At 44.4% G+C, this 26,684-nt stretch overlaps 1 protein-coding gene across 1 annotated transcript in view; it reads right to left on the reverse strand.

Annotated features, from left to right (window-relative positions):
• MCF2L2 (MCF.2 cell line derived transforming sequence-like 2) overlaps positions 1 to 15,641 on the reverse strand; it is a 243,203-nt gene extending 227,562 nt beyond the window's left edge. Inside the window, exon 1 of the mRNA XM_067466067.1 lies at positions 14,991 to 15,641. Within this exon, the coding sequence (XP_067322168.1) occupies positions 14,991 to 15,069 (79 nt within the window). The 5' untranslated portion in view covers positions 15,070 to 15,641. The remainder of the gene's footprint in view (positions 1 to 14,990) is intronic.
• Positions 15,642 to 26,684: the final 11,043 nt, after the last annotated feature.

A 26,684-nucleotide genomic window follows, 5' to 3' on the forward strand; every position in this document is an offset into this window, starting at 1 on the left:
AGAAATGTGCCAAGAAGAAGGCGCACCAAGCCAACCTTGACCGGGACCACCTTCTACCTGGAAGCCGATGTCCTCACTGCGGGAGAACATGTGGATCAAGAATAGGTTTCCACAGCCTCCTATGGACCCACCACCAAGACACTACACTTGGAGGACCATCATCCTCAAACTAAAAGGGATTGCCTTAGTAAGTAAGTAATAATTAGGACTTATGTATTGTCGAAGGCTTTCATGGCCGGAATCACTGGGTTGTTGTAGGATTTTTCGGGCTATATGGCCATGTTCTAGAGGCATGCAGGCGAAATGTCAGGAGAAAATTCCTCTAGAACAAGGCCATATAGCCCGAAAAAAACCTACAACAACCCAATTAGGACTTAAATTGTGATTGAGTTGTAGCATTCATTTATAATTGGCCCCATTGAGCCCAGAAAAGAGGAAAAACATTTGGAAAAAAATATGTTTGGCAGTGTTTCCAACTAAAGACTTTGAAAAGAAAGAAAGAAAAACATTTACTCGCATTTCTCCAAGAGGTGCCTCTGGTCTCCTGAGAGACCAAAGCACCGATCAGATGGATCATGACTCAACATCCAAAGCTGCGATGAGTCACTGTTGTTTTGGGATGACGATATCATTAAGATCTTGGTGTATTCTTCGGCACATGCTTTAATTTGTGCTGCGAGAGTCTGCAGTCTGGGTTTCCTCTGCAAAAGTGTTGAGAGGAAATCGCCAGACGCCTGGAACAATATTTGAGCTGAACAAAAGGAGATCCGGTTGTGCACAAATGCTGCACAATTCATAAAATCACCAAGCCCACATTCATAATGCAGAGTACAGCTTGTAATCATGGAAAACGGAAATGTCAGTTTCTTATAAACAGGGCATATCTTGGCAAGAACTCTCCCCAACTTGTTTGCTGCACAAAGGCACAATAAGGAGAGGAAAGAAAACTCCCATAACTAAAAACAAGGGAAACATTGCTTTATTTTTTTCCTACGACATACCCTCCAACTGTGCAACTTTGTCAGAGACAGTCCAGATTAATCCTCTGCTGTCCCAAATATCCAGGTGCTTTGAACATTTGTTGTTTCTCTCTCCTCCACCCACCTTCCCACTTTCTCCTTTGTTTACCTTCATCAGTGCAGATTGAGTAAACTCAGTGAGGGAAGAAGAGAGAAGAGGGCAACAATATGGCTCTTCTCTGCACTCTCAGGCAAAAGCAAACTACTGCAGCTTCTCCTACCCTCTTAAATATCTTTGGCCATCATGACGACATGTTGATGCTGTTTGGCTACAAAAGTCCTTGTTTGAACCTGTGAAATGATGTAACTCCAGGTCGTTTTGTTCACAACTCTCAACCACCTTGGACTCCCTAGAAAAAAAAAAACCCTTTTCCTAGCCAAAACAACAAAAAAGGAGTGAGTGGTCTCTCCTGGAGTGGTCTCTCCTGGGTTAAACCACCAGCTGTAGAAAATCTTGCTGACTGAAAGGTTGGCAGTTCAAGCCCAGGTCGGGGTGAGATCCCGACCATCAGCCCAGCATCTGCTCACCTAGCAGATCGAAAATAGCAATGTGAGTAGATAAATAGGTACCGCTTTAAATGGGGAGATAATAAAAGGCACCAATAAGGACATATTGGCAATTCAATCGGGAGGACGTCTACGGATGACACAGCTCCTCAGCATGGAAGATGGAGCGACAGCACCTCCCCATGGCCAGAGTCAAGCACAGCCTTCAGATGCCGAACATGGAAAAAGATGGGAAAGCCTATACCTCTGTTTATGCATTGTCTGTCCTTGTTAATTGTATCATTAACAATTAACAATAATTGCTTGTACTGTTGTTGTTATTGCTTGTATTGTTGTATTATGGGCTCGGCCTCATGTAACCCTCACCAAGTCCCTTGGGGAGATGGTAGCAGGGTATAAATAAAGATGATGATGATGATGATTATTATTATGGCATTGAATGTTTACCATATTTGTGTTCTGTAATCTGCCCTGAGTCCCCTCAGGGAGATATAGTGGAATATAAATAAAGTATATTATTATTGTATTGTCAAAGGCTTTCATGGCCGGAATCACTGGGTTGTTGTAGGTTTTTCGGGCTGTTTAGATGATATCTAGATCTGAATTGAGGTCTCTGATGGCTGGTCCTTCCTCCCTTGTTATGTTGTTAGCAGGAAGTTTTGCCTTTCACAGGATCCTTGCTGTTTCCCCTCTTACTTCTTCCGCTTCTTCCTCGGGAAGACAGTAAATTGATGATTCGACATTAGCAATGATGTTTTCTACTGGGATCCTGGTGGTGGCCATAGCAAAATTGCCTCCTTTAGCTAGTATGGGTACTTGGTCTTCAGAGAGTTGTCTGTCTGTCAGGTTGATGATGGTCTGCAACATCATTATTATTATTATTATTATTATTATTATTATTATTATTTACAGAAGCTGCCATTCAGAAAATTGATTTGTAGCTCCTTCTTCCCTGTGCTTTTTGACATAAAATTATTTGGGTTTTTTTTTTTAAATTGAGGACCCACTGTATCAAATCCAGGTCCTATAGTTGTCCCAAGGGGGAAATTGCTCCCTTCCTTAATCAGTTTGGTGGACTGGATGATGTCCCGCCTGACTCTGGCATCAACTGACCTTATCAAGATTCTCCATGCAAAAAGTTTCATCCATGACTTGTTATCTTCAATCATAGATTCAAAGTTTTAAAGCAATGCACTTGTTGATAAACTCTACAAGCTAGGTGGCATCCTCCCCCCCCCCCCCCGATGTGTAATGGGAATTTGCTTCTAAATGTGAGAGAAATAAAGTTGAACACTGTGAAAGCCACCCACTGCATGGCTATCAGCCTCCTCCCAGTAGACTCTATTCAAGGTAAAGTTTCATGAGAACCACCACTCCTCTTGGTGTTCCCCCACCAAACGAGAATGGGAAACTTGGAAGTCTCGGAACAGACTCAGAAGTGGTGTTGGGAGAGCAAAAGACAACCTGGCAAAATGACACTGCCTAAAAGAATCCTTCACCTTGTGTGACTGTGGAGCAGAACAAACAACTCTGCACCTGTATGCTTGTCCAAATGTCCACAGTGCCTTGCCTCACGCACACAGGAAGACCTGTTTAAAGCTACAGACAATGCAGTTGCTGTTGCCCGCTTTTGGTCTAAAATTATTTAGCTGCTTGTTCTCCCTCTATTTTATCAGTTTTATACTTATTTATGCAATGCTTTTGACACAAAATAAATATAGAAATGGGTTGAAAGTAATGCTGGGGTTCCTCCTTGCCCTATTCACCCTACTGACTAAGGGAGGTTCAGCGTGGGCCACTTCATTGGGTCACTCCTGTCCAAAAAAAAAAGACCCTCGTTTTGCTGTTTAACTTTTTCCTCTCTCTTCCCCTTTGTTTCCTCAAAATATAACTCACTCAGCTGCCTTTGCCCCCCCAGAAGTGAAACATTCAGAGCCTTAGGTTGTTGTAGGTTTTTTTGGGCTATATGGCCATGTTCTAGAGGCATTCTCTCCTGACGTTTCGCCTGCATCTATGGCAAGCATCCTCAGAGGTAGTGAGGTCAGAGCCTTGAAAGGTGTAGCTTCCTCCTTACTTTTGAACAGGAAATCCAGCTCTCTCTGAATTGTAGCCTGTGAGCTCATTTTGCCATTGTCTCTGATGTTTGCCTTGATATTAGCTTTGTCTCTTTATAAATTGAAACTAATCTTTTGACAAAGATAAACATGAATGGCATAGAAAAAAATTGCTACACCTGGTAGAGTTATTGCTTGAACTCTTGTCTAAAAGGACAAACGTGGGTGGAACTGGGTTTTGTATTGTTTGTTTCTTGGAACCCTGAGCTGACAAAAGGTTTTGAGTTCTCACCTGGCCATGCAAACCCACTCCGTGCCCTTGGGCAAGTCACACTCATTCAGCCTCAGAGGAAGACAAGGATCCGATCAAATCCTTTCAAAAAAACCCTCAGGGATAGGTTTGCCTTAAGGTCTCCATATGTTGGATTTTTTTTTGTCGTGTCAGGAGCGACTTGAGAAACTGCAAGTCACTTCTGGTGTGAGAGAATTGGCAGTCTGCAAGGACGTTGCCCAGGTGATACCCGGATGATTTGATGTTTTTATCATCCTTGTGGGAAGCTTCTCTTATGTCCCCGCATGAGGAGCTGGAGCTGATAGAGGGAGCTCATCCGCCTCTCCCCAAATTTGAACCTGTGACCTGTTGGTCTTCAGTCCTGCCAGCACAGGTGTTTAACCCACTGCGCCACCAGGAAATGACTTAAAGGTATACAAAACCAACAAAACAATTGCATCTCAGCAGGATAAATTAAAAGCACAAATATAAGAGCAATGACACCTTCTTGAATGTAGTATATGTGAAAAGGATTTAGTAGACCATGAACCAAGAATGTGATGTAGTGGTCAAAAAGAATGCAATGTGATTCCAGGCTGCATCTATAGGAGTATAACATTGAGATCGAGAGGCATAATAGTTCCACTCTATTCTGCTTTGGACAAACCTCAGCTGGATTACTCTGTCTAGGTCTCAGAACCACAGAATAGTAACAAGTTGAACAAGACTGGATTTTGGAGGAGGTCTTAGAGCAGAGGTTCTCAACCTTCCTAATGCTGCAACCCCTTAATACATTCCTCCTGTGGTAGTGATCCCCAACCATAAATTATTTTCATTGCTACTTCATAACTGTAATTTTGCTACTGTTATGAATCATCATGTAAATATCTGATATGCAAGATGTATTTTCATTCACTGGATCAAATTTGGCACAAAACCCGATACTGCCATTTGGGAGTTGTAACTGCTGGGATTCATATATAGTTCACCGACAATCAAAGAACATTCTGAACTCCACCAAAGATGGAAGTGAACCAAACTTGGACACAGAACTCCCATGACCAACAGAAAATACTGGAAGGGTTTGGTGGGCATTGACCTTGAGTTCTGGAGTTGTAGTTCACCAACATCCAGAGAGAGAACTGTGGGCTCAAACAATGATGGATCTGGACCAAGCTTGGCACAAATACTCAATATGCCCAAATGTGAACACTGGTGGAGTTTGAGGGAAATAGACCTTGACATTTGGGAGTTGTGGTTGCTGGGATTTATAGTTCACCTACAATCAAAGACCATTCTGAACCCCAACAACAACAGAATTGGGCCAAACTTCCTACACAGTATCCCCATGACCAACGGAAATTACAGTGTTTTCTGATAGTCTTTGGTGACCCTTGTGACCCCCCCAGGGGTCCCGACTCCCAAGTTGAGAATGTTGAGCAAGATGACAAAAATTTAAAGACATACAGAGGTGTAAGTAGGACTTACTTTCCCCTGCATATATTACTAATGGGGCCCCTTGTGTTAAACCACTGGGCTGCACAATATGCTGACTGAAAGGTTGGTGGTTCAAATCCGGAGAGCAGCTTCAGTCTACCTAGCAGTTCAAAAGCATGCAAATGTGAGTAGGTCAATAGATACCACCCTGGCGGGAAGGTAATGGTGGTCCATGCAGTTATGCTGGCCACATGACCTTGGAGGTGTCTACGGACAACACCGGCTCTTTGGCTTAGAAATAGAGATGAGTACCACCTGCAGAGTCAGACTTCGCTAGACTTAATGCCAAGGAGAAACCTTTACCTTTATTTTCTATGACTAATAGGATGGCAGCTAAGACAATAATGCAAAATATTTTAGGATTGCTAGACTGATCTACCAACTATCAACAAAAAAAAGCATATACACTATTTCGAGCAAGATTATATGGCAGAGTGTATAGGCCTCATACCTAAAAGAGCTATCCAAGGTGCTAAATCTATTTGGGGGATAAGGCTAAGCACCTTTAGAGCCTGGAATAAAACCCAGGGAAAATTCCCTTTCTGATTGATATGGGAGTGAGCAGCTGTACTCATGAAGTTAGCCATCACTGCCTGCCTGCATTTTTGGCATCTTCTTTGGGTCATGGTTATGCCAATTGTCAGGATAATAGTCCCCACTTCGAAATTATACCACTACTCCACTGGAAAAAATTTTGAGCATGCAACATATAAACACGACTCTAACAAAGTGCTCCTTGTGACATCATGGAGTAGCAAGTTCAATGTAATTGTGGAATTGTTGAGGAGAAGGGCAGAATGACGTCACTCTTTGGAAACATGTGCTTGCAAAATGTGTGCCTTTCCACTGCACTGCCGAAATTGCCTTTTCAAGCACATCTCATCAGCTGGCATCAAAGTTGTCCTTTGTTTCTCTATCCCTCAACCTCTAATAAGCTGCTGCTGATTCAGCTATAACATGATTCATGGCTGAGTGTGTTGTATAGGGAACAGAGGTGGGGTGGGGACTACACACATGTACGAGTAAAAGACTATTTGACGACACCCAGTTGCCGGATTCAGTCTTACAGGAGGGGATACTGAAACAAAAAGATTTTGAAACATGAATCACTTTTGGTTTTGCATACGGTGTGTGTACATTTCCCACACTGTCCCATGAAAAGTATGATTGCTGTTTGTGGAAAACATCAAAATGTATCCAGTCCAACACCCAGCAGAAAATGCACATCAAGGGGGTGCCATTATTAGGGCAATCAAGTGGTGCACAAGCTTTTGAAACTCATTGGGTTCTTGAAAATGGGGATTACTTTGATCCTATAATAATGGAGATGGAAATGTTGTTCCCTGGCTTTTATTTTTACTTTGTCTTCAATGCATCAAAGAAACCCTCCTGACTGTGAGAGCCGTTCAGCAGTGGAACTCTCTGCCCCGGAGTGTGGTGGATGCTCCTTCTTTGGAAGCTTTTAAACAGAGGCTGGATGGCCATCTGTCAGGGGTGATTTGAATACAATATTCCTTCTTCTTGGCAGGGGGTTGGACTGGATGACCATGAGGTCTCTTCCAACTCTATGATTCTATGATTCTACGATTCTATGATTCCTCAACAGCACCTTAAACATAATTTCAAACACAAATCTCAAATAGGTTGTAGTCTCATAACTCTGACACTATCACTTAGCCCCTTCTGTGTGATTTTTGACAACTTTCCTTGATGAAGAAGCCAGTGATGTTCAAAAGCTTGAGAAATATGTTTTGCACCTTTGGGTTGGTCTGATGAAGGTTGTTGGAGCATACAAGGAATCCGTTAATATGTGTGTGTCAACTGTAAAATAATATGCATGAAGCTGATTGGTCGGGCAATGCCCAGGAAGATGGCTGAGCCTGGGACTTTGGGTTACTGTTCCATTTTTGTTCAGGCTTCAGCTATGCAAGTGCACAGAGATAAGATGTGAAAAGCAGAGAGGGACCGTTTGAAGTGTGCTCTTGTTTCATGAGCTGCTGGAGAAAGATTTATCCACATGGACAAATGGAGACCATTTTAAATCTCTTATAAAAAGATATTTAGTGAGTTGATGCAACTGATCATATTTTACATATGTTGTTCTGAACTAAGAAGAGTAAACTACATGTTCTTTACTGTTCACCTGCATGGCACATTTTCTTTCTCTGGCAAGGCAGTGTTTGGGCTGACCAAACATGAAATACATGTGGTTTATTTTACATTATGTACATGGTACATTTTGGAAACAGACACCATTTATTCACTTCAGTTGCAATTGGTAAGACATAGGGTCTTCCATTTGCATCAGGCAACTGTTCCCCCAGTAACCAAAATGATTATGGATCTTGGATCTCTGCAACTCAGATCTGCCTTTCAATGGTTAGAGGTTTCTACATATAGAAGGTTTTCGTTCTGCGCCTTTGTGTTGTTTCTAACTTTTGGAAACCCTAACACAACCTGCTCATGTGGCTTCCTAGGCAAGATTTGCCCGGAGTGCATTTTGTCTTCGGTTTCCTCTGAGGATGAGAGAGTGTGACTTGTCCAAAGTCAACCAGTGGGTTTCTCCTCTGAACAAGTCTTGCCAAGAGAACCTCATGATAGAGTCTCCATAAGTTGGAAACAACATGAAGATACGAAACAACAACATTTTTTTCATAAATTAGTTGTTAGTCCTTGCTTAAGGGACAGTTTTAGAACACCTGTCTGTACATAAACTGCCCTTCCATCTCCTTGCTTCCAGTTTTCATCCTTAGACATCCAGAATAACATCCAGTATTACAACCAAACATCACAACCTAAGCTGCTCATTGACAATTGCAGAAGAAAAGGCTGTAAAACCCAAAGCACCCACAAATCATGCTTAATGCATGATCACATTCAAGCAGGCATGTTTCGGAGTCAAGTATGAGTCTTCCATGTTTGCAATACACAACCTCGAAAAATAACCTTGAGGTCTATTCAAATCACTTCCTTACAAATTCTCTCGTTTTGTTCCATTTCAGAGAACTAAACAACCCAATTTAACCTAAATAGGCTAAGCTTTAACTCCAGGCAATGCATTTAATAGAGGTATCCAGATATTCCTTGGTTCAGAGGTTAGCAGTGACACAAATAATGGAAGATGTGAAGGGGAGAGAAGAAGGGAAACAGGGGTGCGAGAATAGATAGTAACCTTAAGGCTAACCAATTTGTGACCCATGAAAGATCATGCTAAAATAAATTAGTTGAGGCTGTTTTCTAACTGTGCAATTGGATGCTACCAAATCCTGGGAGTTGTAGTTTCTTTGGGGGATATCTAAAATTCTGTTTTGCACACACAGAGACATAAACATTAAACTACAGTATTAAGACTCTCTGGCAGGGAATTCTTGTGAAACTATAAATCCCAAGATTGCATAGGATGGATACATGACACAGAATGTTTTTATCATATTGATCGAAGTGTACGTTATGGATATAAGCTAAAGGCACCTTGCTTTTTTCTTCCACTCCCTTCTTCTAATACTGAAATACACTAAAACAGTGGTTCTCGACCTGGAGTCCCCAGATGTGTTTGGCCTTCAACTCCCAGAAATCCTAAAAGCTGGTAAATTGGCTGGGATTTCTGGGAGTTGTAGGCCAAAACACCTGGGGACCCACAGGTTGAGAACCACTGCACTAAAACAACTGTCTGGGAAATGGAATCACTCATAAACCACCACTTGCTTTTCACTGAAGAAGTCAGTAAAATTGTAATGTCTTTGACCACATTTATGGTCCTGCACAGAAAGCTTCCACCTCTTGCAACCTTTCACTTCCTTTCTTGCCTTCACACCTGCAAATTAAATGCAGTTAAATTGGAAAATTATAAGTCCTGATTCACACGTGCATGCAAATGTCTCAGCAATCTGCATGATTGAAGGAATTATAGCCAAAATAGATGAAAAGAACAAAAGGCCCATGATACCATAAGGACTAACAAGTTGTATTTGAGTTAGGTTTATTTGTCATATCATCAGCCAAACAGCAACTAAAATAAACACGGTCATTTACCCTGTTCCTGCTGTGAGAGGTCAATACTTCACATCTGCCCACCTGTCTTAGAAACAGACAGACAGGTGAATTGCCCCCTTTGAAAAACTTGGATGGGGATTTCCCATCAAGGTTAGAAAAAGACATGATGGTCTGCAACAGCTCTTTCAGCCATCCAAGTCATCAAGTGAGGTTGTAATGATCCAGTGATGATTGTCCAATATATTCATATGACTTAGAGCAGGCATCCTCAAACTGTGGTCCTCCAGATGTTTGGGCCTCCAACTCCCAGAAGCACTAACAAGCCAGTTCGATTATCAGGAATTCTGGGAGTTGAAGGCCCAAACATCTGGAGGGTCACAGTTTGAGGATGCCTGTCTTAGAGCAACGATTGATTCTGAGAGCAAATCAATTTCACTAGAAGTGAACATGATTAAGACGTGGCTGTTTTGTTTTGGACATATCATGAGATGATGTGACTCACTAGGAAAGACAATAAGGCTTGGTAAGGTGGAAAGCAGAAGAAAAAGACTGTGTTATAGGTGGATTGATTCAATTAAGGAAGCCATGGCTTTCAACTCGTAAAAACTGAGTTGTGAGAAGTCTCTCATTCATGAGTTGTGAGAGGTCTCTCTTGGAGGTCTTTCATTGGAAGTCAACGGATGACATGCAAGAACAAGAAAGAATCAGGCAACCTTCCAGATGTTACAGGACTTCAATCCTTTAGAAGCTCTAACCAGCAGAACCAATAATGAAAAATGCTGATCTCTGTAGTTCAACAACATATGGCAGTGTTTCTCAACCTGGGGGTCGGGACCCCCATGGGGGTCGCGAGGGGGTGTCAGAGGGGTCGCCAAAGACCATCACAAAACGTAGTATTTTCTGTTGGTCATGGGGGTTCTGTGTGGAAAGTCTGGTCCAATTCTATCGGTAGGGTTCAGAATGCTATTTTATTGCAGGTGAACTATAAATCTCAACAATTACAACTCCCAAATGCCAAGGCCTATTTTCTCCAAAGTCTACCAGTGTTCACATTTGGGCATATTGAGTATTTGTGCCAAGTTTGATCCAGATCCATCATTGCTTGAGTCCACAGTGTTCTCTGGATTTGGTGAACTACAACTCCAAAAAACTCGAGGTCAATGTCCACCAGACCTTCCCAGTATTTTCTTTTGGTCATGGGAATTCTGTGTGCCCAGTTTGATTCAATTCCATCATTGGTGGAGTTCAGAAGGCTCTTTGATTTTAGGTGAACTATAAATCCCAGTAACTCCAGCATTACCAAATGACCAAATCAATCACCCCCAACCTCACCAGTATTCAAATTTGGGAGTATTGTGCCAAATTTGGTCCAGTGACTGAAAATACATCCTGCATATCAGATATTTAGATTACCATTCATAACAGTAGCAAAATTACAGTTGTGAAGTAGCAACGAAAATAATATTGTGGCTGGGGGTCACCACAACATGAGGACCTGTATGAAGGGGTCGCGACATTAGGAAGGTTGAGAACCACTGACATATGGAGTGTTACACAATTCCAAACTCTCACTTATATCCAGTGCTTAGAGTTGACCTATGGAATTAATGAAATTTACAGAATGGTTGACTTGCCAAGATCTCAGTGATTTGGTAAGTCCACCCTCTCTGGAATTAGCAATTGGATTTGGGTCAACATGTGCCATGGGGCTGAGTGAGGAATCCCCTTGCATGTATAGGGAAGACCGGACAAACCTCTTAAATGTGGGTCTAGATATGTTTGTAGCCACATCTCTTCTTTTCAGTTAGACATTACAGAATTCACTACAGAAGAACTGGGAACCACTGTTCTATAGGTATCAAAATGTGGAGGAGGCGGAAACAGCAATGTGAAGGCATATCTGCCTTCAGGTTGCCTTCTGACGTATTGCAATCCCATGAATTTCACAAGGTTTTCTTAGGGAAGGAATCCTCAGAAGTGGTTTTCCCACTTTCTTCCTCTGAAATATAGACTATAACACTTGGATCTGTTGGTGATTGTTTAAAGAGGCTCTGATCCCTTGACAAGGGGGGTGGGGGTGGCAAGGCAGGTTTCAGTGCCTGACAGATTCACTATCACCTTTGTTTCTGCACAGAAATGATCCCTATCCTCTACTAGCAGAAAGATTGATTAGTTTGTAAGATTGATTAGCTTGTAACAGCTGGTGTTATATTTAGCATTCTAGCGAGTCCAGTGACGTTAGGCAAAATTAATACAGAGATTTGATCCTAACAGGGAAGGCATTGGGGTGATATTGCTGAGAACCAGCTAATGCTGGTAGTATCACCATATAACTGTTAACACACCCAGTATTGTCTAATTTTAGACAGGCTAAGCTGGGTTGGTCAATTCTTGGATGGGGATTTCCCATCAAGGTTAGAAAAAGAATAACATCTGCAACCAACAAGAGGCATGACTTCCAGTCAGAACTGACATGAGGCTAGAACTGTGGCTCTCAAGCTTTGGTCCTCCAGGTGTTTTGGACTTTAGCTCCCACAATTCCTGACAGCTGGTAAGATGGCTGGGATTTCTGGAAGGTGAAGTCCAAAACGCCTGGAGGACCAAAGCTTGGGAACCACTGGGCTAGAAGGAATGAGGGTCTGATTCATAATAAGGTATCTATTCATATTTCATACCCAAGAGGCTTATGACCATTTCCTAGAGTCTCCTCAACTGTTGCTGCTATCATGGCTTAGCAAACAACAACACGAACATGGAGATATGGTGGAAATATGCACCAAGGCCGAAGCCAGGCTTGGTGGGTCCCCTGGTAGTGCCAATGGCTAAAGCAGTGGTTCTCAACCTGTGGGTCCCCACATGTTTTGGCCTTCAACTCCCAGAAATCCTAACAGCTGGTAAGCTGGCTGGGATTTCTGGGAATTGTAGGCCAAAACACCTGGGGACCCACAGGTTGAGAACCACTGGGCTAGAGTAAAGGCAACAAAGCCCCTTTTCTCTGGCAATGGTTGCTTTCCACTTACAACTGAGCAAAAAGTGGGTTCTGGTTGACTATCAATGCTGCTGGTGTCCACCGTTTTAATTCTACAGCAATGCTTTTGGTGGTCCCAAGAAAGTGATATTATGGCATGGGCCTAGAAATATGCTATAGCAGTGGTTCCCAACTTGTGGTCTATGGTCCACCAGTGGTCCACAATAATGAAAATATGGTCTGTGGCCTCACCATTACTACACTGTTGCCTCAAAACCATGCGGCAACAAGACTGACTGGCCACGGGGATGTCAGGAGGGGAGAGGCTGACTACCCACGAAAGATTACTACTACCACATCAGCTCTAGATTATTAAATATGGTTCTCTGTAGGTGAGCAGATGGCAACTACTGGATGGGATATGTTCTGTGTCAGAAATGAGAGCTGATATGGTCTATCCAATGCAATTTTTTGAATCAGCACCCCAAACAACCAAACCAAATTTAAAGTTGACCAAAAATGGATTTGTAACTCTTTTGGTACTAATGTTGGCAAGTTGTCCCTGGTCAAAGTGGTCCTTGGTCAAAGTGGTCCCTGGTCAAAGTGGTCCTTGGTCAAAGTGGTCCCTGGTCAAGTGGTCCTTGGTCAAAGTGGTTCCTGGTCAAGTGATCCCTGGTCAAAGTGGTCCCTGGTCAAGTGATCCCTGGTCAAAGTGGTCCCTGGTCAAGTGATCCCTGGTCACGGTTGTCTCTGGTCAAAAAAAGGGAACCACTGTTCTATAGGTATCAAAATGTGGAGGAGGCGGAAACAGCAATGTGAAGGCATATCTGCCTTCAGGTTGCCTTCTGATGTATTGCAATCCCATGAATTTCACAAGGTTTTCTTAGGGAAGGAATCCTCAGAAGTGGTTTTCCCACTTTCTTCCTCTGAAATATAGACTATAACACTTGGATCTGTTGGTGATCTTACATGTAAATGCTACCCATAACTAACCCTGCTTAGCATCCAAGGCTAGATAGGTTCTTTTGGTGCCTTTGGGGGTATTCAGTCTTGACTGGCCTTATTTCACAGGTCTTCCTTTAGGCCAGTGGTTCTCAACCTGGGGTCCCCAGATGTTTTTGGCCTTCAACTCCCAGAAATCCTAACAGCTGTTAACTAGCTGAGATTTCTGGGAGTTGTAGGCCAAAACCATCTGGGGACCCCAGATTGAGAACCACTGCTTTAGGCAATGAATGGGAGTGGAAGAAGGCTGAGATCTTAGCAAGCGCCCAACAGTGTCAAACTGTTTTTCCAGTCCAATTTTAACATGCATTTACCCTTTCTTTTAGGAAGTGGTCCAATGGGCCCAACAGCAGAAGCCTGTGGAAATCCAGTAGCAATGGGGGGAAAGGGGGGAAGGGGAAGCTGGTGCTCTTAAGCAGTTTGGCTCTTGTTGATCAATACCAGGAAATAACAGGTTGCTTTTTGTGCTACATGATGGTCGTGCAAGACAATATGGTACATTCTTAAGACCTAAACAACAACAATAAAACCCTGGTGGGTTGAAACAAATGTGCTGCATTTCCTCGTCAAATATGTCTGCTGTGGCAGAGTTCCATTTTAAATAAGCCGGCCGCAACTGTGAGATCATGTACAGTCAGTAATCTCAATCGGGTAAGGAAAGTAGGGAGATAATCCATCTAAAATTGATGCCTGGGGATTTTCCTTCGAGTTGCATGTATCCCAGAAGCAATGAAACAACACCAATAGTTGAAATGAGGGCACACCTAGGTTGGCTTCAATATTCCAACTGGTTGCATCTTCAATTTGTCCAGAAGCTGCTGTTTTTAAACCATCTCCTCTGCTCCCATCCTAGAGTATATTGGCAATCATGGCAAATCATGACACAATTAAACCTTTTTGCAAATTTAGCACAATGACAGTGGGGGGGAAAACCCACAATGTAAACCCTATGAACCAAAAGGATCGGTACAATATAAGTGAATATCAGTGTCCATTTTAGAAGGGCTGATCAAATGCTGTGTCCATATTTAATATCCAGGAAATGCAGCCACTCTTCTTTTGCAATGCCAATATCTGAGAAGGACTTTGGAATGCTGTTTCTATATGTAATGCCCAAGGAAAGCACCTTTTTCCTTAGCAATGTCCAGTTATTCCAGGATCTAGGAAGGGCTCTGCCCATATTTAATGTTTGGGAAATGTGCCCATCTTTCCCTAGCAATGGCTGGATGTGCCGGGGTTTTAGAAGGGCTGGGTCAATGCTCTGCCCATATTTAATGTCTCGGCAATACACCCACCCTTCCTTTGCAATGACAGGATTGTACGAAGTCTGGTTGACTACTATGCCCATACGTCATCTCTGGGAGATGTGCCCGCTCTTCCTTTGCAATGCCAGACTCTGAGAAGGGCTGGTTGAATGCTCTGCTCATATTTAATGTCCAGGAAAGGCTCCCACCCTTCCTTGGTGAGGCCAAGATGTGCCAGGATGCCCTGTTCACGCCTCAGGTGTGACACTGACACACAAAAGCCTTCCCACCTGATGCGAAAGATGGAGGGCATCCTGGCAAATCCCTTCTAGAGGGGAGGAGGAGCAGAGGCGGTGGTGGAAAGGCCAAGGGATGAATGGATGGATGGATACATGGGGGATGGAGAAAGAGAGAGAGAGAGAGGTCTGCCCTTACCCACATGCGTGATGACCGTCGCCAGGCGCTGGCTGAGCTCTTGGTGCGACATCTCTTCTTCTTTCAGCCAAAAAAGCATTTCACAACCCAAGGCGAAGAGAAAGCAGCCAAGCAAGCAGCACACCCTCGCCAGCCTCCCAGGTGTCGCTGGAGTGCCAGGCGGCTCAGCCCAAGGCGACAATGCCGGTGCCACTCCCACCGGGTCCGGCTCCTTCCTCCCAAGGAAATTGGGCACCTTACCGGGCACCGGGCAGCCCTGGGATCCTCTGAAACGCGGGATCTCCCTCTGCTTCCCACCTGATCCTTTTGCCAGGGCTGGTCCAGACCCTCTTAGTCCTCTTAGTCCTCTCCTTGGCACAATCCCGGCTCTCACTCATCCTGGTCCCTCATCTTTCTTCCCAAGGAGGCAGGGCTACAGCTGACCGCCGCCCGCTTAATTGCCACTGCTTTTCCAAGGAGAGCCTCACTCAGGTCCTGATGCTGCCAGGCAGGAAGCAGCCGGGAAAGCACAAAGCCCAGACCTGGGACACCGCTTGGTTGGCCTTCTCCTTCCACACACAAGGGCATCTGACTATTTTTAGCCAGAGGGTCTCTCAATGCAAGCCCACCCGCCCCTCCTTTCTTCGGCAGCAAGCCTCTCCCTCTCTCTTCCCCCCTCCTCTCTTCTTCTCTCCTCTCCTCCTCCTCCTCCCCTGCAGCAGCTCCACCTTGGCTATTAAGGGGTGGCTCCGGGTTGGGCTCCCAAGGCGAAGGAACGGAGAAAGGGAAGGAGGGAAGGGAGGAGGAGGAAGCAGCAGAGCCCACACGGAGGATGGAGGGGCGCCACAACCATCCTGAGCTCTCACAAAGGCCATGCCCAAGGAAGAAGTCAGAGCCTTCATCCCAGGCACATGCCAGGGTCCATTTAAATCCATTCTTTTTCTGATGCAAACATGCAACTGCATAGCATAATAGAGTTGGGTAAAACGTAAAGGTAAAGGTTTCCCCCTGACATTAAGTCTAGTAATGTCCAATTTTGGGGGAGTGGTGCTCTGCTCATCTCAATTTCTAAGCTGAAGAGCCGGCGTTGTCCGTAGACACTTCCAAGGTCATGTGGCCGGCATGATTGCATGGCACATTGTTACCTTCTCGCCAGAGCGGCAATGACACACCATGCAATCATGCTGGACACATGACCTTGGAGGTGTCTATGAAAAATGCCGTAGACACCTTCTCACCTTCTATTGACCCTCTCACCAGAATGGTACCTATTGATCTACTCACATTTACATGTTTTTGGCCAGAGCACTACCTATTGATTTACTCACATTTGCATGTTTTCAGTCTGCTGGGTTGGCAGAAGCTGGATCTAACAGTTTTTACGGTCAGGAGGTGCTTCCTCATGTTCAGGTGGAATCTCCCTTCCTGTAATTTGAACCCATTACTCTTAATCCTATTTTCAAGGACAGCAGAAAACAAGTCTGCTCCCTCTTCCTTATGACACCCTTTCCCATATTTGCACGCCCTATATATCTATGTTTATATCTATCTGGCCATCTTTCTTTCTCTATATATATGTGTGTGTGTGTGCCCCTCGATGGACTGTCCCCCTCGATGGACTGTCCCCCTCGATGGACTGTCACCTTGTCGTGGTGAGGGGGCTTGCGTGTTCCGATGAACCTGTGGGCACAACAACTGGAGTCGTGCACTCCCAGGAGTGGCCGTGGGGGAGGTCCCAGACCAAGCACAGTCCGAAGACCCAAAGACCTCAACGGCGGAGCAGGCGGAGGATAACATGGCACATGTTACAACGGCTGCGAAGGCGGAAGAAGGCTGCAACAGACTGAGAAGCCATGGTCATTGTGTTAAACTACATCACCAGTGGAACCTCATCTGTGAAGACTGTGTGTTGTTCAGTTGTGCACTGACCTCCACACATTAAAAAAACCCACGCACAGGCGTCTTCCAAAGAAAATAAAAACCAAGCAACCAAAGTCCCATGGCGATCAGCGAGTGGCGACGGGGGCAGGACTGTGAAATCTGGAAGCCCCTAGTCACAGACTGGCACATGGGCGGTGGGTACGGACTCAGTCGCTCTACCTCAAGGTCCGAGGCAGTTGAGTAGTTCGGCAGCTGTATCCGCGACTGAGCAGCCCTTTTTAGGACCCACTCTGCTCACCCCACACGGGGAGGGGGCTAGAAAAGGTGCCCTAAACATAGTCTGCCTCACTTATCCCTGACTGGACTGCCGCGTCCAGTGGGGTCACCACCCTGCGGCCAAAAAAGGAAAATGAACTTCGGTACGTGGAACGTACGGACTCTGATGGACAACAGTGACAGTGAACGCCCCGAACGCAGAACTGCCATCATTGCAAGGGAGCTGGGACGCTTCAACATCGACATAGCAGCCCTTCAGGAGACCCGGAGAGCAGGAGAGGGACAGCTGAAGGAAGAAAAAGGAGGCTACACCTTCTTCTGGAAGGGACTGCCCGAAAAAGACCAAAGAATGCACGGAGTTGGCTTTGCCATCAGGAATGATCTGGTGAAACATCTGCCCGAAGCACCCACTGGCATCAACGAACGACTCTCAACCCTCCGAATCGATCTTGCCAAAAACCAACGGGCAACCATCATAAGTGCCTATGCACCAACACTAGATGCTGACGAAGACATCAAGGAGAAATTCTACTGTCAGCTGGACACCGTCCTATCAGGGATACCTAAGGAGGACAAAATCATTCTCCTGGGGGACTTCAATGCAAGAGTCGGGCGAGACTTCGACCTGTGGCCAGGGACCATCGGAAAAGACGGGGTTGGAAACAGCAACTCGAATGGCATCCTGCTTCTCACCAAATGTGCGGAGCACAACCTTGTCATCACCAACACGCTCTTCCGCCAGAAAAACAAGTTCAAGACATCATGGAAGCACCCCCGGTCAAAGCACTGGCACCTCTTAGACTATGTAATCACACGTGCCAGAGACCGGCGTGACGTACTCCTCACAAGAGCCATGACAGGTGCTGACGACTGCTGGACCGACCACAGGCTAATCCGATCCACGATGGCTATCAAGATCGCCCCCAAGCGCAGACTCCAAGGAAGAAAGACAAGGCGCAAAATGAACACCCAAGCCCTTCAGGAGCCCTCCAGGCGAGCCCATCTCCAAACAGCACTCAAGGACCATCTACCCACAGTACACCCCGAAAATGTTGAGGAACATTGGAACAAACTGAAGACCTCCATCATCCAAGCCTGCGAAGAATCTATTGGATACCAAGCCAAGAAACATCAAGACTGGTTTGACGAAAATGACATCGAGATCCAACAGCTAATCGACAAGAAAAGGAAAGCCTTCCAAACATGGCAGAGAGACATCAACTGTGCTGCTAAGAAAAAGATCTACGCCAGTGCAAAAGCTGAGGTCCAAAGAAGGACAAGAGAACTCAAGAACACCTGGTGGACAAAGAAGGCCGAAGAAATCCAACACCTGGCAGATACCCATAATGCTCAAGGATTTTTCAAAGCCACAAAGGTCATCTATGGGCCAAGAAACCATGGCATACAGCCTCTACGCTCATCAGACGGAACCAAACTCCTGAAGGACCAAAAGTCAATTGCACTACGTTGGAAAGAACACTACCAAAGCCTCCTAAACCGCAGCTCCAGTGTGGCCGAAGAGGTCCTCTCACAAATCCCGCAACAACAAACCAGGGATGAGCTTGCAGCACTGCCTAGTTTGGAAGAAGTCAGCAATGCCATCAGCCAACAAAAGAACAACAAAGCCAGCGGACCGGATGGGATCCCTGCTGAAATCTTTAAAGAGGGAGGACCTGCGCTGACACACCAACTCCACCAGCTCATAGAAAAAGTGTGGGTGACCGAGAAAATCCCAGCAGACTTCAAGGATGCCACCATCATCACCCTCTTCAAAAAAGGGGAAAGAACAGACTGCGGAAACTATCGAGGTATCTCCCTTCTAACCTCTGCTGGAAAAATCCTCGCAAGAATCCTTGCAAACCGCCTTCTGCCCCTCTCAGAAGACACCCTCCCAGAATCCCAGAACGGCTTCCGCCCCTCCAGAGGAACTGTGGACATGATCTTCACTGCACGACAGCTCCAAGAAAAATGCAGAGAACAAAACCAACCTCTGTACATGGCATTCATCGACCTTGCAAAGGCATTCGACACAGTGAATCGCAGCGCTCTCTGGACCATCCTCCAAAAAATCGGGTGCCCAAGCAAATTTGTGAACATCCTGCGGCTCCTCCATGATGACATGATGGCAACAGTCTTGGACAGCAATGGCTCCCAAAGTGACCCATTTAAGGTGGAATCGGGTGTCAAACAGGGATGTGTTATTGCCCCAACTTTATTCTCCATCTTCATCGCCATGATACTTCACCTTGTTGATGGGAAGCTTCCCACCGGAGTGGAAATCATCTATCGGACAGACGGCAAGCTATTTAACCTCAGCAGACTGAAAGCCAAAACCAAGGTCACAACAACATCTGTTATAGAACTCCAGTATGCTGATGACAATGTCGTCTGTGCGCACTCAGAAGAAGATCTACAAGCCACTCTCAACACCTTTGCAGAAGCATACACAAAGCTTGGCCTGTCACTGAACATCGAGAAAACCAAAGTGCTGTTCCAGCAGTCACCAGCCAATCCCTCTCCAATGCCAGAGATACAGCTTAATGGTGTAACATTAGAAAATGTCGACCATTTCCGCTACCTTGGCAGCCACCTCTCCACCAAAGTCAACATCGACGCCGAAATACAACACCGCCTGAGCTCTGCAAGTGCAGCATTTTCCCGAATGAAGCAGAGAGTGTTTGAGGACCGGGACATCCGTAGGGATACTAAGGTGCTTGTCTATAAAGCTATTGTCCTCCCAACCCTGCTATATGCCTGTGAGACATGGACTGTCTACAGACGTCACATGCAGCTCCTGGAACGATTCCATCAGCGCTGCCTCCGGAAAATCCTGCAAATCTCCTGGGAAGACAAGCGGACAAACGTCAGCGTGCTGGAGGAAGCAAAGACCACCAGCATTGAAGCGATGGTCCTCCAACATCAACTCCGCTGGACAGGCCACGTTGTCCGGATGCCTGACCACCGTCTCCCAAAGCAGTTGCTCTACTCCGAACTCAAGAACGGAAAACGGAATGTTGGTGGGCAGGAAAAGAGATTTAAAGATGGGCTCAAAGCCAACCTTAAAAACTCTGGCATAGACACTGAGAACTGGGAAGCCCTGGCCCTTGAGCGCTCCAACTGGAGGTCAGCTGTGACCAGCAGTGCTACAGAATTCGAGGAGGCACGAGCGGAGGGCGAAAGAGAGAAACGTGCCAGGAGGAAGGCGCGTCAAGCCAACCCCGACCGGGACCGCCTTCCACCTGGAAACCAATGCCCTCACTGCGGAAGAAGATGCAGAGCAAGAATAGGGCTCCACAGCCACATGCGGACCCACAAGGAAACCCATGATGGAAGACCATCTTACTCGTCCAACGAGGGATCGCCTAAGTAAGTAAGTAAGTGTGTGCATTTCCCCTGCAATATTTGCAAGCCCTCTATATCTATATTCATATCTATCCAGACATGTCTATATACATTTGTGTGTTCATTTCCCCCTTATAATATATGCAAGCCCTATATATCTGTATTCATATATATCTATCTAGACATCTCTCTATAGATAATTATATCTATATAGGATCTGCAAATACCTGCAAACATATGAAGGGAAGATTCATATATAAAATTGATGTAGATAGATAGATAGATAGATAGATAGATAGATACAGATACAGATATATAGATACACAGTTTTTTAACAGTTGTAATGTGTATTAACTTGATTCTTAATTCAAATGTTTATTTGATTGTATACTGTTTTTAAGGCATTGAATAGTTGCCTATGTGTAAAGCCGCCTTGAGTCTCCTTCGAGGTTGAAAAGGGCGACGTATAAATATCGTAAATAAATAAATAAATAAATATTTATACATGATGCTCACGTCACCTCTCAACCTGCTCCTCTGCACAAAGCTTGTTTGTTGTTGTGCTCCTCTTGCAATCACCATTTCCTTCTAGCAATTTTGGTTTCATAGGCTTGGAGAGAGGTTGGTAAGATATAATAATCTATATAAATAAATATATATGTGGTGTTGGAGGAAAGTTCTGAGAGTGCCTTGGACTGTGAGAAGATCCAACCAGTCCATCCTCCCGGAAATAAAGCCCGACTGCTCATTGGAGGGAAGGATACTAGAGACAAAGTTGAAGTACTTTGGCCACATCATGAGGAGACAGCAAAGCCTGGAGAAGACAATGATGCTGGGGAAAGTGGAAGACAAAAGGAAGAGGGGCCGACCAAGGGCAAGATGGATGGATGGCATCCTTGAAGTTACTGGACTGACCTTGAAGGAGCTGGGGGTGGTGACGGCCGACAGGGAGCTCTGGCGTGGGCTGGTCCGTGAGGTCACAAAGAGTCGGAGACGACTGAACGAATGAACAACAACAACATAAATAAAAATGTAATGTTCATTCGTGGGATTAACATGACTCAAAAACCACTGGACGAATTGACACCAAATTTGGACACAAGACACCTATCACGGCATCAAGTGACCATCACCCATAAAAACACTGAGAAACACAACAGAAGAAGCCAAAGAAGCAAAAAGACACTACAGCGCATGCGCAAAAACAACTCCCCCTGGCAAACAAAATACACAATAGCATATCTGCACTCTCTTCCAGACTACAGCTCCCAGCATCCCCTAGACCAGGTCCTTCAGGAGAGGAAGAGGATCCAAATGCATTGCTTCCAAGCTGCAAGCTTTCTTCTTCTTGGATTTCTTTGAGAGCATCCCAATCCCTGCATTTTTCCAATTTCCTATTCCTGGACTGCAGCTCCCAGCAATCCTCCAGATTATAGATAGATTAGATAGAGATAGGTAGGTAGATAGATAGGAGGACTGCTAGGAGTTGCAGTCCAAGAATAGTCAGAAAAGGAAGAAAGGGGAGAAAGAGAAAAGGAAAGAAAAGGTGGGAGGGGGAGGAAGGGAAGAAGAAGAGAACGAATGAAGGAGAGAAAGACGAAAGAAAGAAAGAAAGAAAGAAAGAAAGAAAGAAAGAAAGAAAGAAAGAAAGGAGAGAAAGTGGGAGGGAAGGTTGGCCACAGCAACGCGTGGCGGGTACAGCTAATAATAATAATAATAATAATAATAATAATAATAATAATAATCGGTGCTGACAAAATTACCATCTGCCAGCTGCAGAAGGCCACCTTCCTGCACGCATTATTAGCCGAGACATCACACAGTCCTAGACACTTGGGAACTGTCCGACGTGTGATCCAATACAACAGCCAGCAGAGTGTTTGCTGTGGACTCATCTTGTTGTGTATCAAATAATAATAATAATAATAATAATAATAATAATAATAATAATAATTTCTGCCACTTTTGAAGTTGTTTTCCTTCCAGTTGCCCTAACCCTAACCCTAACACATCCCTTGATTGCTTTGCCCAGAATTGGACACAATGTTATTCCAGGTGAGGTCTGGCCAAACCAGAGTGGAGTGGACTATGACTTCCCTCAATTTAATCAATGAATGTTTAGAATTATGTAGTGACTACTAGCCCTCCCCATAGGAAAGTTATTTATGAAAATGAGGTGTATTGTTGTATGGCCACCGTATCCATACTCACCTCATGAGACCTGAAACAATGGAAAATAGTAAATTCTATATTTTGGCTATACATGGGCTGGAGGCATATCATAGAATAGCATGCGAACTCAAAAATATTTCAGGAGTGTGGATATATTTTGTAGTTTGGATAAGTTATAACCATGGATATCTGGGAACTTAACAGAAGCCCTGAGGCTACTACGGAAAAGAGCTTTTAGAGTCTTGACATCTAGGCAAGAGATGCATCTTGCACTTCTTTAGCCTTCTCTGCCAAAGAGTCCTGGTGCCTCACCAAACTCTTGCTCTCGGGATTCTATAGCACTCAGCCAAGGCATTCAAAGTGGTGTCAAACTGCATTAATTTGGTAGTGTAGATGCTGTCTGGAAGTGATGCTGCGTTTAAGGACACTGTGAGCTTTTAAGGACACAGCTGATTTCCCAGGCTAGAGTAGAATTAACAAGTTATACATGGGTTGTTGTAGGATTTTTCGGGCTATATGGCCATGGTCTAGAGGCATTCTCTCCTGACGTTTCGCCTGCATCTATGGCAAGCATCCTCAGAGGTAGTGAGTAGGCTTGGGCGGTTTCGTTCGTTAATTTCATAATTCGTTATTAATTCGTATTTAAATTAGCTTACGATCCAATATTGAGCCATGCAGGACTACTGTGAGGAGTAATTAAAAATTGAAACAATTTTCCAGTTTATTTCGTATTGTTTCGTAATTGATTCATAATTGGTTCAACATTGTTTCGAAATTGTTTCGTAATTGTTTTGTAATTATTTCCGTATGTCTGGTGCAAGTTTTATAGTTGTTTGTTTTGTCAGTGATAAAAAATAAATTATCACACCAACAGTCAACAACAGAGGGAGAGGGAAGCTTCAGAAGTTCCCCCTGTCCCATTTGGAGGGTTTTTTAGCATATTGCGCAATCGCGTCCGCCATTAACGAATTCGTAATTTTACGAAATTTCGTATATTTCGAACTTTTTTAAAGGAAAATTTCAGAATTCTTTAAAAAAACGAAACGCAAGGGCCCCCCTAAAAACGAAATGAGTTTAGAACCAAATTTTTCTGTGGTTACCCAAGCCTAGTAGTGAGGATCCTCACTACCTCTGAGGATGCTTGCCATAGATACAGGCGAAACGTCAGGAGAGAATGCCTCTAGACCATGGCTATATATAGCCCGAAAAAACCTACAACAACCCAGTGATTCTGGCCATGAAAGCCTTCGACAATACAAGTTATACATGTTGTAAACAGAAACACTATCTCTTTCTTTACTTTTTACCTTTTCCTGCAATATACTTTAATATTTATCAGATTTGCAATTTTTTTTTGTATTGTTTATGCATAATATATTTGTTATGTCCCTTTGGGTTGCATGGAAAAATCACTAAATTAATCCGAAAACTGTAATTTGAGAAGAAGCAATCCTAGCATGCCTGCATCAAAGCCTAATCGTCGACCCTGCAAAACATATGGGGGAAAGACATCATTTGATGCACTTAAAAGGAATGTAGGATTACAGTTTATCATAAATTACCTCCCTCCTCCTTTTCCCCAGAATAATATACAGCATTTTGTGAAACTAATTAATGCCTAATTATTTAATCTGGTATGGGAAACACAGCAACCGAAGGCACGAAATCCCTGTCGGATTTCAAATGGCCGATTTTCTTGTCATCATTTTAAGAATGAAATGTGAATATGGTTCCCTTTGCACATCAAGAAATGCTCCCGGGAGATTGGCTCAGACTGGTTGCAATTCTTAGAAGCCCAGGAAGAGCGAGCGTGGATTAACTATTTAAAGCGGGGAAATTATAAAATAAGAGCAAAGCCCATTGGATCGGATGAATTAAATGAGAGAGTAAATTGGAGATCAAAGATATCCAGGGCTGATTCAACTGGATGTAAGAGCAGGGCAGCTGCCTTGGGCTGGATGCTGAGAGATCCCCTGAGTATTTCCAGATGTCCTTTGGAAGACAAGCCATGATGGATTGAGGGCTCTAATGCTAATTGGGAGCCCAGCTGTTACTCTCCTTGTCATTAATTGCCATCAAGTCAACTTTGACTTATGGCTACTCCATAAACGGGAGACCTCCAAGTCTCCCTGTCCTTAACTCAGGTCTTATAGACAAAGTGCTGTGCTTTCCTTCATTGAGTCTGTCCATCTATGCAATCTTATTATTTTCAACTGTCATTTACCTTTCTAAGCATAGTTGTCTTTTCCAGTAATATGTCCAAAATATAATACATTAGTTGCCTTGGCTTCTAGGGAGAGTTCAATGTGTTCTCGGAGGCTTTCATGGCTGGAATCACTGGGTTGCTGTCCATCAATGTTTACACAAATGACCAGCCACTGTTTCATCTATGCTGATGATCGTGCCATCACCACTCAAGCAGGGAGCTTTGAGATAGAATCATAGAATCAAAGAGTTGGAAGAGACCTCATGGGCCATCCAGTCCAACCCCCTGTCAAGAAGCAGGAATATTGCATTCAAATCACCCCTGACAGATGGCCATCCAGCCTCTGTTTAAAAGCTTCCAAAGAAGGAGCCTCCACCACACTCCAGGGCAGAGAGTTCCACTGCTGAATGGCTCTCACAGTCAGGAAGTTCTTCCTCATGTTCAGATGATTAAACAGAAGTTCTCTGAAGCTCTAGGTCAGTGTTTCTCAACCTGGAGGTCGGGACCCCTGGGTGGGTCGTGAGGGGGTGTCAGAGGGGTCTCCAAAGACCATCAGAAAACACAATATTTTCTGGTAGTTATGGGGGTTCTGTGTGGTATGTTTGACCCAATTCTATCATTGGTGGGATTCAAAATGGTTTTTGATAGTAGGGGAACTTTAAATCCCAGCAATCACAACTCCCAAATGTCATGGTCTATTTCCCCCAAGCTTCACTAGTGTTCACATTTGGGATTATTGAGTATTCGTGCCAATTTTGGTCCAGATCCATTATTGTTTGAGTCCACAGTGCTCTCTGGATGTAGGTGAACTACAACTCCAAAACTCAAGGTCAATGCCCACCAAACCCAGTATTTTCAGTGTGCCATGGGAGTTCTGTGTGACAAGTTTGGTTCAATTCTATCATTGGTGGAACTCAGAATGGTCTTTGAGTGTAGGTGAACTATACATCCCACCAACTACAACTCCCAAATGACAAAATCAATCCCCGCCCCCAACCCCACCAGTATTTAAATTTGGGCGTATTGGATATTTGTGCCAAATTTGGTCCAGTGAATGAAAATACAACCTACATATCAGATATTTACATTACGATTCATAACAGTAGCAAAATTACAGTTAGGAAGTAGCAACAAAAATAATGTTATAGTTGAGGGTCACCACAACAGGAGCAACTGTATTAAGGGGTCGCAACATTAGGAAGGTTGAGAAACACTGGTCTAGGTGCTCTTACTGCCTATTACAGGGAAAACCAGCTGGTTCCTAATCCATCTAAAACACAGACATGTGCTTTTCATCTTAAGAACAGACAAGCAGTTCGAGCTCTGAGGATTACCTGGGAAGGAATCCCACTGGAGCATTGCAGCGCACCCAAATACCTGGGAGTTGCCCTAGACCATTTTCCGACTTACAAGAAGCACTGCCTGAACATCAAGCAAAAAGTAGGCACTATTAACAATATCATATGAAAGCTGACTGGCACAATCGGGGAATCACAACCAGATACAGTGAAGATATCTTCCCTTGCACTTTGTTACTCTGAGTATGCATGCCCAGTGTGGAACACATCTCACCACGCTAAAACAGTGGATGTGGCTCTTAATGAGACATGCCGTGTTATCATGGGGTGTCTGTGCCCTACCCCACTGGAGAAATTATGCTGTTTAGCCAGTATTGCACCACCTGACATCTTCCAGGCAGTAGCAACCAATAGTGAAAGGACCAAGGCAGTGACATATTTGGCCCATTCCCTGTTTGGATGTCAGCCAGCACGCCAATTACTTAAATCAAGAAATAGTTTTCTACAGAGACACTTGCTGGAACACCTCAGCAAGCGAGA

The sequence above is a fragment of the Anolis sagrei genome, chromosome 3, assembly GCF_037176765.1.
Source record: "Anolis sagrei isolate rAnoSag1 chromosome 3, rAnoSag1.mat, whole genome shotgun sequence".
Classification (NCBI taxonomy): domain Eukaryota; kingdom Metazoa; phylum Chordata; class Lepidosauria; order Squamata; family Dactyloidae; genus Anolis; species Anolis sagrei.